Source organism: Egretta garzetta, unplaced genomic scaffold, assembly GCF_000687185.1.
Source record: "Egretta garzetta isolate BGI_Z169 unplaced genomic scaffold, ASM68718v1 scaffold553, whole genome shotgun sequence".
Classification (NCBI taxonomy): Eukaryota; Metazoa; Chordata; class Aves; order Pelecaniformes; family Ardeidae; genus Egretta; species Egretta garzetta.
This window is the reverse complement of record NW_009259328.1, coordinates 1,043,842-1,058,516: the sequence shown is the minus strand read 5'-3', so window position 1 is coordinate 1,058,516 and position 14,675 is coordinate 1,043,842. Positions and strand designations below refer to the sequence as shown.

At 39.4% G+C, this 14,675-nt stretch overlaps 1 protein-coding gene across 1 annotated transcript in view; it reads right to left on the bottom strand.

Annotated features, from left to right (window-relative positions):
- The window catches only part of ACAD9 (acyl-CoA dehydrogenase family member 9), a 21,657-nt gene extending 7,680 nt beyond the window's left edge, over positions 1-13,977 (bottom strand). The window contains exons 1-12 of the mRNA XM_035892221.1: positions 13,939-13,977; positions 13,465-13,558; positions 10,919-11,020; positions 9,967-10,073; positions 8,478-8,578; positions 6,598-6,676; positions 6,066-6,240; positions 5,378-5,451; positions 4,257-4,332; positions 1,747-1,820; positions 1,256-1,375; positions 305-433 (exon numbers count right to left, since the gene is read on the bottom strand). Of these exons, the coding sequence (XP_035748114.1) occupies positions 305-433; positions 1,256-1,375; positions 1,747-1,820; positions 4,257-4,332; positions 5,378-5,451; positions 6,066-6,240; positions 6,598-6,676; positions 8,478-8,578; positions 9,967-10,073; positions 10,919-11,020; positions 13,465-13,558; positions 13,939-13,977 (1,170 nt within the window). The remainder of the gene's footprint in view (positions 1-304; positions 434-1,255; positions 1,376-1,746; positions 1,821-4,256; positions 4,333-5,377; positions 5,452-6,065; positions 6,241-6,597; positions 6,677-8,477; positions 8,579-9,966; positions 10,074-10,918; positions 11,021-13,464; positions 13,559-13,938) is intronic.
- Positions 13,978-14,675: the final 698 nt, after the last annotated feature.

Genomic DNA, 14,675 nt, shown 5'->3' with positions numbered 1-14,675 from the left:
ATGGTATATATCCTGCCATGTACACATCTATTACCATTTTTCTTTCCAGAGGCAAAGCTGGTGCCAGTTCATACCATAACTCACACTTTGTGGTTGGTCAGTAAAAGCCATCATACCTCATTACAGGGATGCACTGTCCCTAGCTCCAAAGAAAACAAGACTGGGTCTTCAATCTAATGATTACAGACTTCGCAACTAAATGAAGGAAGACCTGGACAACTGAATACTCAGGTTTCAGCTCAGGTTTACAGAACACGGGCGTGTGAATTTCAGCTTACAGTAAGAGTAGTATATTCATACTTGCCTCAAAAATCAGAAGTATCCTACTGTCTCTGAGATACCGTTCGTAGGGGTAATCTTTCATATAGCCAAGGCCTCCAAGAATTTGCAGTGCTTCACTTACACAAGTCCATGCACCTTCAGAACTGAACACCTGCCATTGAACGGTATTTTAGTCACCGCGCTACACAGTACGTACAGCATACATTGCTCTGTTACTGCCACTACGTGACACTGCTGTAGTATTTTGCACTGCTGTTACAATAGTCCTGTTTAAAGCTTGCCTGAAATACCACCCTTACAGCTCAGGGTGTGGACCAAATTGGTCCAACTTCAATGGTTTCCTTGCAATCCACAAGAACATCTCCGTAAGGAACTCGTCCTGGGAGAGTCCAAGCCACAACCTGAGAGAACAGCTATAGCTGGAGCCCTGCACCTCTGCCCAGACTCACCGGAACATGGGTTCTGTTGAACTGACCACACCGTAAGGGACCATCGATGGGGGCTGAGAATCCATGGGGTCTCCTCAGCTCTACACCACAGCTCGCAATATTCTGTGAGGGGCCCCGACTTGGCCTCAGTAGAGATTTTGCAATTCTGAGCTAAAGCCAGGGCAAATTCGTCTCAGCCAGGCCTGCAGCTGGGATTTTAACTGAGCCTCTTTTTACTCTACTCTGGCTACCCTGTGAGGCCACACAGAGAATTCCAGAGGACCACGGTATTCCAAATCTGTTGTATGCAGGTTTTATTTTGTGTGCTGACAAAAGCCTCAATCTGAGGTAAACAATAGCATGTAGGAAATAAAACAGCAATGTCTGGGTTTTTTTCACCTAGCTGAGGTTTTTTTTTTTGTATCGTACGCCTTGGTGTATTACTTGAACCTCTCAGCAGTTTGGAATGCAGACTACAGAACAGGAGAGGTGCTAGCATTTATTAGCTTAAAGCTGTAGGCAACGCTTTCAGTAAAATTAATTACCTTGACCATGGCTGCCTCCATGGAGCAGTCTGGAAACCCTGGCCTGTCCATCATTCCCGCAGTGAGATAAGCCATGCTCTCCATTACGTAAGCTTTCACAGCCATAAAGCAGAACTTCTCCTGTCAAACAGCGATGCGAAGAATCACAAAGTAATTCTGATGCAAAATCCCACATTCAAGCCTGAAACTTAAGCTCACAACTGCATTTTCACATGCTTAACATATTATCAAATACTAACTCACAGAAAGTACTACTGCAAGACAATCATGAAAAAAAAAATCTGAAAAAAAAAGTATTGTTACTCATTCCATTTATCATTCCAGACATTTAGAAGCTCAGTGTACAGAAGTCTGCACTAAGTTTACAAAAATTTAATACCTCTAGCAATTTCTTCAAACCAGTACAGCCAGAAGAACCCCAACACAGAACCTGTGTCCTTGCACTCAGTCAACACAAAGCACAGTGGTTTAGGCTTTTCATGTTCTGTTACCTGAATTAATCCAAATTCGCTCAGTTTCTTATTGAACTGTTTCCTGGTACAAGCATACTCACCCAAGCCATGAACTGGGACTGTCTTCTTCTCAGGACAGCATATTTAAAACAGCTGCATATGTTGTTAAAAACATCCAGAAAGTTTCTAACAGCAACCTACACAGCAAACCCCTCCTTGCTTCAGAAGCACCCTCAGAATGATGCTGTTGATTGATCAAGTCTGGGAATGCTGTGCCAAAGGCCTTCAGACAAGAATCTGGGGTAACTATTGGTAGAAACCAATGTTATTGCTTATTACTGTGCGTAAGCCTTAAGGCAGTTATTCATGTTGGAAGTTTTAAGGGAGATTACACCTTCTAAAAGCAACAGTATATAGGTTATTCTCTCAATAAGAATATCTATATATATAAATAAAATGGTATATATCCTGCCATGTACACATCTATTACCATTTTTCTTTCCAGAGGCAAAGCTGGTGCCAGTTCATACCATAACTCACACTTTGTGGTTGGTCAGTAAAAGCCATCATACCTCATTACAGGGATGCACTGTCCCTAGCTCCAAAGAAAACAAGACTGGGTCTTCAATCTAATGATTACAGACTTCGCAACTAAATGAAGGAAGACCTGGACAACTGAATACTCAGGTTTCAGCTCAGGTTTACAGAACACGGGCGTGTGAATTTCAGCTTACAGTAAGAGTAGTATATTCATACTTGCCTCAAAAATCAGAAGTATCCTACTGTCTCTGAGATACCGTTCGTAGGGGTAATCTTTCATATAGCCAAGGCCTCCAAGAATTTGCAGTGCTTCACTTACACAAGTCCATGCACCTTCAGAACTGAACACCTGCCATTGAACGGTATTTTAGTCACCGCGCTACACAGTACGTACAGCATACATTGCTCTGTTACTGCCACTACGTGACACTGCTGTAGTATTTTGCACTGCTGTTACAATAGTCCTGTTTAAAGCTTGCCTGAAATACCACCCTTACAGCTCAGGGTGTGGACCAAATTGGTCCAACTTCAATGGTTTCCTTGCAATCCACAAGAACATCTCCGTAAGGAACTCGTCCTGGGAGAGTCCAAGCCACAACCTGAGAGAACAGCTATAGCTGGAGCCCTGCACCTCTGCCCAGACTCACCGGAACATGGGTTCTGTTGAACTGACCACACCGTAAGGGACCATCGATGGGGGCTGAGAATCCATGGGGTCTCCTCAGCTCTACACCACAGCTCGCAATATTCTGTGAGGGGCCCCGACTTGGCCTCAGTAGAGATTTTGCAATTCTGAGCTAAAGCCAGGGCAAATTCGTCTCAGCCAGGCCTGCAGCTGGGATTTTAACTGAGCCTCTTTTTACTCTACTCTGGCTACCCTGTGAGGCCACACAGAGAATTCCAGAGGACCACGGTATTCCAAATCTGTTGTATGCAGGTTTTATTTTGTGTGCTGACAAAAGCCTCAATCTGAGGTAAACAATAGCATGTAGGAAATAAAACAGCAATGTCTGGGTTTTTTTCACCTAGCTGAGGTTTTTTTTTTTGTATCGTACGCCTTGGTGTATTACTTGAACCTCTCAGCAGTTTGGAATGCAGACTACAGAACAGGAGAGGTGCTAGCATTTATTAGCTTAAAGCTGTAGGCAACGCTTTCAGTAAAATTAATTACCTTGACCATGGCTGCCTCCATGGAGCAGTCTGGAAACCCTGGCCTGTCCATCATTCCCGCAGTGAGATAAGCCATGCTCTCCATTACGTAAGCTTTCACAGCCATAAAGCAGAACTTCTCCTGTCAAACAGCGATGCGAAGAATCACAAAGTAATTCTGATGCAAAATCCCACATTCAAGCCTGAAACTTAAGCTCACAACTGCATTTTCACATGCTTAACATATTATCAAATACTAACTCACAGAAAGTACTACTGCAAGACAATCATGAAAAAAAAAATCTGAAAAAAAAAGTATTGTTACTCATTCCGGTGACGGGTTCTGACACAGCAACCTACACAGCAAACCCCTCCTTGCTTCAGAAGCACCCTCAGAATGATGCTGTTGATTGATCAAGTCTGGGAATGCTGTGCCAAAGGCCTTCAGACAAGAATCTGGGGTAACTATTGGTAGAAACCAATGTTATTGCTTATTACTGTGCGTAAGCCTTAAGGCAGTTATTCATGTTGGAAGTTTTAAGGGAGATTACACCTTCTAAAAGCAACAGTATATAGGTTATTCTCTCAATAAGAATATCTTACCTCAGAAAAATTCAACAGAGGCAATAACTTTCCAGTATATGAACTGAAAATTCCTCAGTGTTTTACAGGCTTTTAATAAAAACTTTGAATAAAAATTATTGTAGTGTTTTAAAGAAGTCTAAGCATGTTATGACTGACAAAACAGTGATCTTGTTATGATCAAGGCTGGTGTGACTATTTTGAATTAACTGCACTATATACCTTATGCAGACCAGGGTTTTTTTGCATGGCATTCAGCAATCACCTAATTCACCCACCTATCAATTTTTTAATCATTCCAGCAGATGCGCTGCCCATGCTAAACCTTCCACTGTTCAGGATATTCATGGCAACCTGTGAAGAAAATGGAATGGATTTTAGGCACAGATGCTGTCTCCTTAGGCCCAGTGTCTCCTTAGACCTTCTCTGCAGCTGACCTGCGGTGGATACTTTCCTGCTTCAGATACAACAATATACACGAAAAGGAAATAAGAATGAACGGTATAGAAATGAAACACAGATCTATAATGTACAAAAACAGATTCTGGAAACTGGTAGCATTGTTTCTTAACAAGAGAAACATAGGTGACTCAGTTCAAAGACAATGTTAAGAAATTTAGGAAGAGGTTATTGTTCCTACATTTTAATTTGTGATAATTATCTGAAGAAGAAACCATAAAAATAGTATTTTGGAATGTTTACTACATTAAAAAAAATGGTTTCATTTCACATTAGGTCTGGCTTGCCTGCTACAGGAGTAAGGCAACTGAGCAGGATCATTAAGAAGAGTTTTGCACACCCACAGGTCAGGCTCTCAGAGAAAGGTTACAACAGTGACGTGATCAGCGTTATCTCTTTGATATCACACTTCTCTGATGCAATGAGGAGATGCCACTGCCAGAGGCAGCCTTTCCATGTACTCCTCCTGTGATTTTCTCGTGCTGTAATCGAACCCTGGAAATCCATCTGAGACCCATGGGACCTTGGACAGGACCTGGACTTCCCCTGAACCATTTCCTCACACGCTCATTCTTTCTCCCTTTCTACATACTCTGCAATTCCGTAGATTCCCCAACTCAGTTCAGAAGTTCTGCTGAGGAAGTTGCTCCCTTTTCTGAAGAGAACAGCATACCAAGAAAACCAATAAAAAGCCCAACAAATAGCAGAACCAGCTTTATCACTATTGAGAAGAAATACATACAAATCTGAGATTATGGCACGCTCGTGCCAGTGAAACCACTTACTACAAAGCACGAGGTGAATGGAGAAGTCCATCCTCTGGTATTCTTCAATTTGGCAGTGTTCATATTGCCAATAAGGAACTTCAGTACAGAAAAAAAACCCACTGAAGTCTCCTTCAGGCTTTTAAAAAGCATGAGTAGTTATTTTTACTGCTTACCTTAAATCCTCCTCCTACTTCTCCAATTACATTCTCTATGGGCACTTTGGTGTTTTCAAAATGTACTTCACAAGCTGAAACACAGAATTAATAGCTGTTGAATTATTAGGTAGAAATATTTAAAAGACATTCAGGAACATAATTGACTCTTTTTGTAACAAGAAGTTTTCCTAATGCACTGTTTATGACAATTACATATGCTTTGCTAAAGAAATTAGAATTTGGGAAAAGCCTGTCGTTGACATCAATTAACAATGTAAAATATCCAAAATATAATTAATGTACATGGTATGAACAGAGAACTACAGTTTTGTCTCTGTTTCAAGGAGCTGAGATAGCAGTCCTGTCCAAATGATTGATGGTGAAAAACTATCATCATCAGTAAGCTTAGGAAGAGCCCACGAAAATGTATTGCTAGATCAAAGTTGCTTGGTTACTCAATCTGCCGAGTCATTTCTTTCACTGCACAGTTAAGGAAGCTTCACATGTGCAGAGAATAATTATACAGTAGGGATCTCTTATTTCAGACCCTGCATTAGAAAGGACTCATAGGAACAGCTACATAAAGAAATGTGACACTTACACCATTACATGGAACAGATATTGATTTGCCTCTGAATTCACATGATCTAAACAAAACATTAAAATACGAAAACCATTTCTGTTAATAATTTTAAGTGGTTCTTACTATTGGATCCTCGAATGCCTAACTTATCCTCAGGTTTCCCATGGGTGACTCCACCAAAATCCCGCTCTACGATGAAAGCGGTAATTTTGTCTTTCAGTTGTCCATCTTTATCAACAACTTCTGTCCTAGCAAATACTGTGAAAACATTAGCGAGGCCACCATTTGATATCCAAACCTGTTTTGAGAGAGGAAAGATGTATAAGAAATAGATGTTCTGATTTTGTGAGCCCTGTTCTTAAGCGTTCTGGAAGAGACCAGCAAAGAACAGAGCGCGGAAAAATTGCTGCTGCTTCTCTTCAAGTTCTAACGAGCGTTCTGCTACTGGTGTTGCCTCTTGTGAACGCATTTCCAAGGGAAGCTGACTGCAGGATGGTAAGTTCAGAGCAACTACTGTCTGACATGGTCACTCTTCACTAGCTTGGAAACTTTAAAATTCTGATGCAGCTGCCAAGCTGGCCTCTGACTTCACAAAACTGATGGACTGCAATGCTGCAGAAGACAAAGATGCTTTCTATAAATTTGTATATCCTACCTTGGAGCCATTTAGTAAGTAGTATTTCCCATCTTCACTGAGGGTTGCTCTTGTCTGGATGGATGCGGCATCACTTCCACTAAAAGCCAAAGAAGTTATTAATGTTCAAAGAAATAAACATGCTTTAAAAACCAAAACTATAAATTTTTTTCATCTTCCCATCCTTTAAAAAGGAACATTTACAGTTGTATTAAACAGTAATATATAAATTTTAATTTTAACTATCACGGAAACTTACTGGGTTCAACAGCTCTAAAGAAAGCTACTTCTAAAGTTCCCTGAGGGGACATTTCTGCTGGTTAACGTGCATGTTATCGACCTTCTGACCTGACCAGAATGTTCACAATGCCACGTAAGCAACTTTTTTTGAGCTAGACTTTGAGCTATGTGAACACAATCAAGTTTAAAATGTCTAAGGTTTTCCTCAAAAATTCATACCCTGGATTTATAACTTAAGTGAAAAAAGGCTCAGCAGAAATGAAAAATAAGCACGCGACAGTGTCTATCAAAGAGCACTTGGGCACATCAAATCCCTTCTACAGGAGCAAAATCAGCAGGGGAATTACAACGAAGCAATCAAAAGCTTAATGTTCTGTGATTAAAAGTTCCTGAATCACCACTTTGTCACATAATGCAACAAGAAGCACATAATGACCCCCTTGAAAAAAGTTTCCTCTTCCACAAATCAAAATGCCTCAAGAGCTCACTTTGGGCTTTCAGCTGATGAGAGCTGTTAAGTTCAGAACAGCCAGATCTCAACTGGTATTTTAATAGGGTTAGATTTGCAAAATTCAGTGCTAAAAATGATTGCTTCGGTGCACTAGAACTCAGGTCTCAAAGAGGACTGAAGTTACAGTTACTATGACTGCCATCTTTCTAAATAATACTGGGCTAAATAAAGATGTTAGAAGAATTTCAGAACACAGCCAGCCCTTGGTTTTTCCCTGTGTGTTACTTACAAGTCCCTTCCACGGATCACATTGTTAAAATATCTGTGCTAGTTGAAATAATTACCTGCAATAATTACCTGAGCAGTTGCAATAATTACCTGAGCCTTTAGAGGCTCAGAAACTGGCTTAGGACCCTTGAATAAAACCTGTCACTAATGGCTGGGCGGTATCTACATCCCAGCACCATGAAAATTAGCAAGTAAACCAAATGCCCACTGCAAGTCATTCTAGCAGACAAGAATTCAGAGAAGAGTTTCAAACCATAGCTTTGTCTGGACAAGTGAGATTCAACTTCAAATATTCAACTAGTCTCAGGCCTTCAGTCACTTTCCTTAACAATCATGTACTAACCATCTGCCTGTACATTTTTAAGAAAACTTTACCTCTTCTGTACTCACAGGATTTTCAACATTAGCAATAGTCAATGAATAAACGTAATAAATATATCTTTGAAAGGAGTTGTTGCTACAAAGATGCCTTTTCTAAACTCTAAGGAAAGACCAAAGCTTCTCCCTATTATTTTTGGTAGCTCCTTCAAAAGATGTTGTATAATTTTGCAGAAGAACTGAAAGCACCCCAGAACAGTCACAGCGCGTTATTTCTAAGAGCACAAACCATTCTTTCAACTGATATTCCGTAATGCCAGAAATTAAGTTGATGAATTCCTGGGATGGGAAAACAACAACGGTTAGCGATTTCATGGAAACTGCCGTAAGCAGCACATTGGGGACAGCTGAATTACGTGATTTGAAGTGTACCTTTTTTTTTTTTTTTTTAAAAAAATTGACTTCTTTACTGAAGCCATAGGCACCAAATAATAAAGATTTAATATATTAACCAAAGAACCACTCTAATGAAGATGAAAATAATAAAAAAATCAGGTAGGTGTTTTGGTGCTTTCTGAAACTTTTATGATTACAAACACAGTACCTTCCAGGTTCAGTGAGACAGAAAGCCGCAATGTGCTCCCCAGATGCCAGTCTAGGCAGGTACTTTGCTTTCTGTTCATCAGTGCCAGCAATGAGGATTCCCTAAATAAAGAATTAACAGAAAACTTTTCAGAATCAACCTCTGTAAAAAGAAATGAAGCTGACAAGCTTTGCCAAGTCAGGAAGCTGAACCTGCAAATTTTCTGATATAACAGGAGACAGTTTAATAACCAATGGACACTATTATTTATCAGACATTAAAATACAGCTGCTGTCATCACGCAGTTGTTCAAATGCCAGTAGCAAATGGCTTACTGTTAAGACTGCTTTCTTCGGTAGGTTTCACTGTACTTATGCTTAAGTGAAGACTTGATTGTTGCTCTGGAAGGCACGGAGATAGTTCTTCCTTTGTAATTTGTCATACCTTCATTACTATCACTATGATTTTATTTTAGTAACCTCAAAATCAGCAGTTTTCAAGGCTCCTAATCAGACAACAGAATACATGATTTACTTAGGTTCCAAATGATTCCATTATGTAGGCATTTGACAACTTTTTGTGAATACACTTATTTTAATTATCTCTATTGTATTTACTTTTTTACAGCAGGTTTCTGTCGAAGGACAAATAAAACACAAAAAATACATGATAAAGCTAAATAATCAATGGTTAAATAGCTAGGATACAGCTACTCAACAGAATCAGGATGAACCCCAACTGCCACAGGAGAGTGACAGCAGCCGTGTCTTACACTACACTTCTCATCAGACTGTCTACAGTCAGCTCAGCTCACTATCCCTGTTCTACAGATGGCGAGGAATAAATATAATTTTAATTAGCATTGTCTGCTTAATTCCATGAAGATTTTTTTCTTGTCATAATGGACTTACTACTCTTTCAAGCTGCAGACTACTACCATCCACCCACAAGAAAATGCACTGAAAGGTAGATACCTGAGGCTGTATTATACAGAAAAGGAGTTTAAAATTCACGTGCTTGCTGCAGCACTTTGATCTGGGATAAGTTTTCTCCTCTAAGCTGCCCCAATATGCAGCCCCATTCAGCTAGAAAAAGCAGCATCCTTCTGAATTCTCTGCATGGCTGTCCCACCTCCCTGTAACTTTTAGCCCCCCAATATTTTATTTATTTCAATATTTATTCTAGCTACTATTATCAAGTTTGCTCAATTTAAAAAACTTGGGATCATGCTAGGTATTTTTTCTAAGCATTATTATCTCAATGTTTCCTGAACTAATAATTTTCTTGTGTACTTCATATTCAGTCTTTATGCTCCATTGAAATTTTATGCTGAGCCACTGGCTGGTGGTGGGAACATGAACCACCAACCTGATGTCAAAATGTTCCACCTAATTTATGCTTTACTGGTAATTCCCACCTGTTACACACACACTCCACATGTAAGCAAACTTCACCTCACCTTTTCTATGCAAGTGGTGTAGAACTACTTGGCACAAAAGCAAAGCATTACCTTAAGGCCAATAGCTTGATGAGCTGCCAGGGTAACTGCAATAGATCCATCTAATGAAGTGATTTCCCCCAAACGTGCATACATGGTATTTGATAGACCCAGACCACCTGGAACAAATATTATGTTTTATTCCAAGTAGATACCTTACGATTTAACTTGCTCCTTCCCCCCAAAAAAATCCCTTTCAAGTACATCAAGAAAATAACCCAGTCAACTGGGGAGCATCTTAGCACAGACTGGATGTAGTATGTCCACAAATGAGTACCACATTGCTGCAGCTGTGCCACAAGAATGCATTTAGAAAACAGTAACTTTTTAAATAAGCACGAATTGTGCTGAATTCAGCTCTATTCAGAAAACAAATCTGTTTGTGTTCAAGCATGCATGCACGCACAGCAGATACAGCATCAACCATCAAATGGTAGAAAATGAACTTGTTTAAAATACTCTGTATGTGAAAATGGTAAAAGATTCAGCATAAAACTTGCTCTAGTCTGAATTTCTGTGCTTACAGGACAAAAAGAATTTTTTTGGTTACACTTTGATGACATCTCATAAAGCAAAGCCTTACAGCTGGCCAAGCCTCAGGACAGGGCTGGTGGTACCGGTGCACAAAGACAGCCAGGCTGTCCCCAGCTTTGCTGCAAACAGGGCACAAAGTGACACAGACAATACCACCAACACAAAATTGTTCCTCAGCAGACTTCCAAACTGGTAGTAAAGAGGGATAAAAACACAACACTTCAAAAATGTCTTTAATCAGAAAACATGAATATATCAAGAACCAAACTTGACACCAGCACATCATTTTTGGAGGAATTTTGTGATCCACTGCTGCAAACTAGTTTAGACATCCAAGTCAAGGGACCACACGTAGGGATAGCACAGACACATTTGCAAGACCCCAAAATGCATTACTGAATGGGTTACCCCTTTGTGATCATTTACTCACCATATTCCTCTGGAATCTGAATGCCAAAGAGACCCAGGTCCTTCAGTCCTTTTAAAGTTTCAGGTGGGATTTTTGCATCTTGATCAATTTTCTTAGAATCCACTACAAATACAGAAGGTTTTACAATTTAAAACTGTGCTTCTTAGTGCAGAGAAAACCCTCTGAGGCTGCAGCATTCTCAAATCAGAGCCAAGGTCACTGTCTGCTCTGAGTTAGCAGCAGTATGATCTCTAACCTAACTACCAGTCTGAGGGCCCAGACCTGAAGAACTGAAATAACTTATGGGAAAAGGGGCTGCTGGAGCACCACATCCCTCTCTGCTGTAATGTTCTCTAGCCTTCTGAGACATCTTTAGAAAAGTCATAGCGCTTGTGGCACCAGATACAGACGTACTTCTCATCCCTAACTTCAGAAGAATTACTCTTCCCAGCTTCACTCTGATCTTACTGCCCGGCCAGTTTGCCTTTCTCCCCTTATGGCTGGCAAAGTCTCAAACCCCAAACTGGCTTCTGTAAGATTAATAATAGGGTTGGCTGGGGGCTCTTTGCCACAGCCTGCCACCCCAAGCAGTCCTCCTCCCTGCAAAATGAGAAACGATGATTTTCTAGCCTTTTGATGATGATTACACTGGTAAGTCCTAAACATTGCAGCAGGAAGTCCCAATTCTGTTTCTGGAGAACAACACTCCACTGAAGTAGCCCACCTTACTACGTCATCGAAGCCAAAATACAGAACCAACTAGAAGGTCCCAAGAATACCAATCATGGCTGTAAAGTCAGGACATATACAGGAAAAAGACTTGGGATTGGGAAAAATCTGGGGTTTATTTCATTTTCTCAAATATTTCTGTGTGTACAGATTGTGCTTGTGCATGTTAGCAGATTCCATGAGTGGAACAAGCAAAGTATTTCCAGGATTGTCTGTCTGAACCATGTCAAAGTCACTATTTTAAAAGAAGAAAAAAAAAAAAAAGAAAAAAAAAGTAGTACATAAATGAGTTAATTACAAAAATCCTGTTCTTATGAGTTATTCAAATTCTTGGGGGCTTGGGGGATTACAAGAGCTGTTCTGTCCTGTGACAGTGAAAATAAACAAGATTTGTATTAAGTAGCTCAGGAAGGCTGTAAGCTGCAGCAGAAGGAACACAAGCCACCTTTCAAAAAGTACATAAAAAAGAAGCGACTCTGCAAAAGCAATAGTGCTTTCCTAAAGAAACTGAAATTACTCTGTAACTTCTGTATGGAACACAATAGAGGAAGGCAACTAAGCATTCTGATGCTCTTCTAAGAGAAGTTATATAGAAAGAAAACTCGTTTTAAAAGACTTTTTGTTTCCCATGCTCATTTTTTAGCTACACATATGAGATCTGTATCTGTGGCACACCCTCAGCTATTCTGGGGAGAGAAAGGTGGTTTTTCATCTGTTCCTCCATTATGCCTGTACAGGCCTATCTGCCGTGTTGGATACTGTGTCACGCTTCATAACAACTCTACCAAGATTAATCTCCTTGCCCAGTGCCAGTCATATCAAGTTTCTAACTGTTTAAGGCTGCTCTCCTAACCTATTTTTACCACACCATTAAATCACCCTGCATAACTAAGCAGAAATAGGAGTGAATTCAAAGATGAGCAATTTCTACCTTTTGTTAAGAATTTTTTTGTTAAAAATTTGACATTTTTATTCCTCCCTTAAATATCAAGTTTTTCACTCAATAAACAATGTTCCCTAACAGAGCAAATAATTAAAAAACATAATCTGTGTACATTCTTAATTTACTGTCAGTGAGCAACGTTACAATTTTATTGTTAAAATTAATTGGATCTCATGAATTGTCATCTGTGATAATCACAGGCTTCTTCAAACTCCTGTGGCGCTGGGCAATCCAAACCTAGTACCTCTGTCATCGGGAAATCTGAGATGATACTGTTTAACTGTCTCCATAATTGCTGTCTCTAAAAACCAATTTTCTACAATTGTTCAAGAATTGGTTTATCTATTGCACCAGTAATAGAAGAAACACCCTGCAACCCTATCTGGAATGCATACGGCTAATGGGACTTTTCCCAAATAGAATCACTTACTCTAATGCTGAAAAAGCATAAATGCTTTTGATTTTTCACAGCTTCTCAAAGATTCAGCATTTATGAGTATCTCTGCTGAATTTTGCTAAACCCAGTTTTAGTACAGTAGGACAGTTAAAAAGTTTCAGCAAAAATTCATAGTATATGAAGCGGTAAACAGCATTATTCAGCTGAGCTAAACCCAATTTCAAATCCCACCTCTATGTCAGAATTCTTTTACTTCCTGTTTTTTTTCCTATTCATTTTTTTCCTGTTTTGAAGGCTTATTTCTTCTCATCAGCATCCAAATACTCCATATAAAAAAAAGCCATAAATGAACATGCCTACAGAATCAGCAGCACTATATTGCTGACAATAAATATGTAAGATAAATACTTGACATATAATAATCTTACTGAACTGCTATAGTTAAATCTCTTTGTAATCACTAAATCACTCACATGAATAAGAAACTAATAACTGTACCTTCTTCATTGAAGAATTTTTCTACAGGTCCTACAAACTGGTTCATCTCCTTTAGTTCTTCGTTACTAATTTCTGGATAGGGGAAAACTTCTCCCTAAAATAAGAGGCAAATTTTATTTTTTTTTTAAAGCATGAATCATACAATTGAAATAAAAATTCAAGAACATTTGTCTTTCAAATACTAGACTCCAAAAACCTGGAAAAACTAAGAAATGCGGACAATGTTCAGAAGCAGAAACAGCCTTATCTGATGAAATCCACAGGACTCAGCTTTGCTACATACCAAAACCAGATCAGAAGGTTATTACCTGAAATACAGAAACATTAGGGATAAATAAAGAGATTTTTAAAACTATGAGTTTTGTCAATGTAATCCCATTTATTTTCATTTGCATCAGAATCAATTTAGTATTGCAATGTTTTTAAAGCTCAGTCCATACATGCTGTCTCTTGGAAACACACTGTGCATTTCACCTGTTTAATGTCACGAGTACAAAGGTTAATGTGTTCCATCCTGCTCCTTATCATCACCCTGGTATTTTGGTCATGAACTGGAAGCAGTATGACCTGGCTAGCTTGAATAAATAAAAACCACCCAAGCAGCTAACACAAGAAGTGAAAGATGACACGAGAAGCATGCATCTAATTTTTGTTGCCTGTCCCCTATTAAACAGAAGAGGCTACCTCTGCCCAGACAAAACCGTGCATGATAGTCTGAAAAATCATGTCAGCTCCAAAAATTCGGGATCTAGTAAATGCTACTGTTTTTCAGAAAACTCCCGTATTGAATTCTGAGAGAAATAAAAAAAAGGCATACATGGGCAGGGGTTTAACATGATGGACTCTGACTGTGAACTACCATAATACTTCACTTGACAAGGTCTGTTTTGGGAGATGTTGTTGTTCAACTCATTTCAGTGGGTTTGAGTCATTCCTTCTTTCACTGTATTTAGCCCTGTAATCTCTGATAAATGCACGCTCCAAACCTTGGATTAACAAGTACTGTTTCAATACAGCGTCATATCTCAAATTTGTAACTTCTTTGTCCTATAGCACCTCAAGACGTAGCAAGAATTTCAATCTTTCCTATAAAATATTGTAAGCAAAAGCTCACGTCAAGCCTTGTCCCCTGAAGTGAACAGAAAATATAACCTGACGCAAGTTTTGTGGAACGCAGCTGTTCAACACCTAGAGCCCAACGTAAAGGGGCG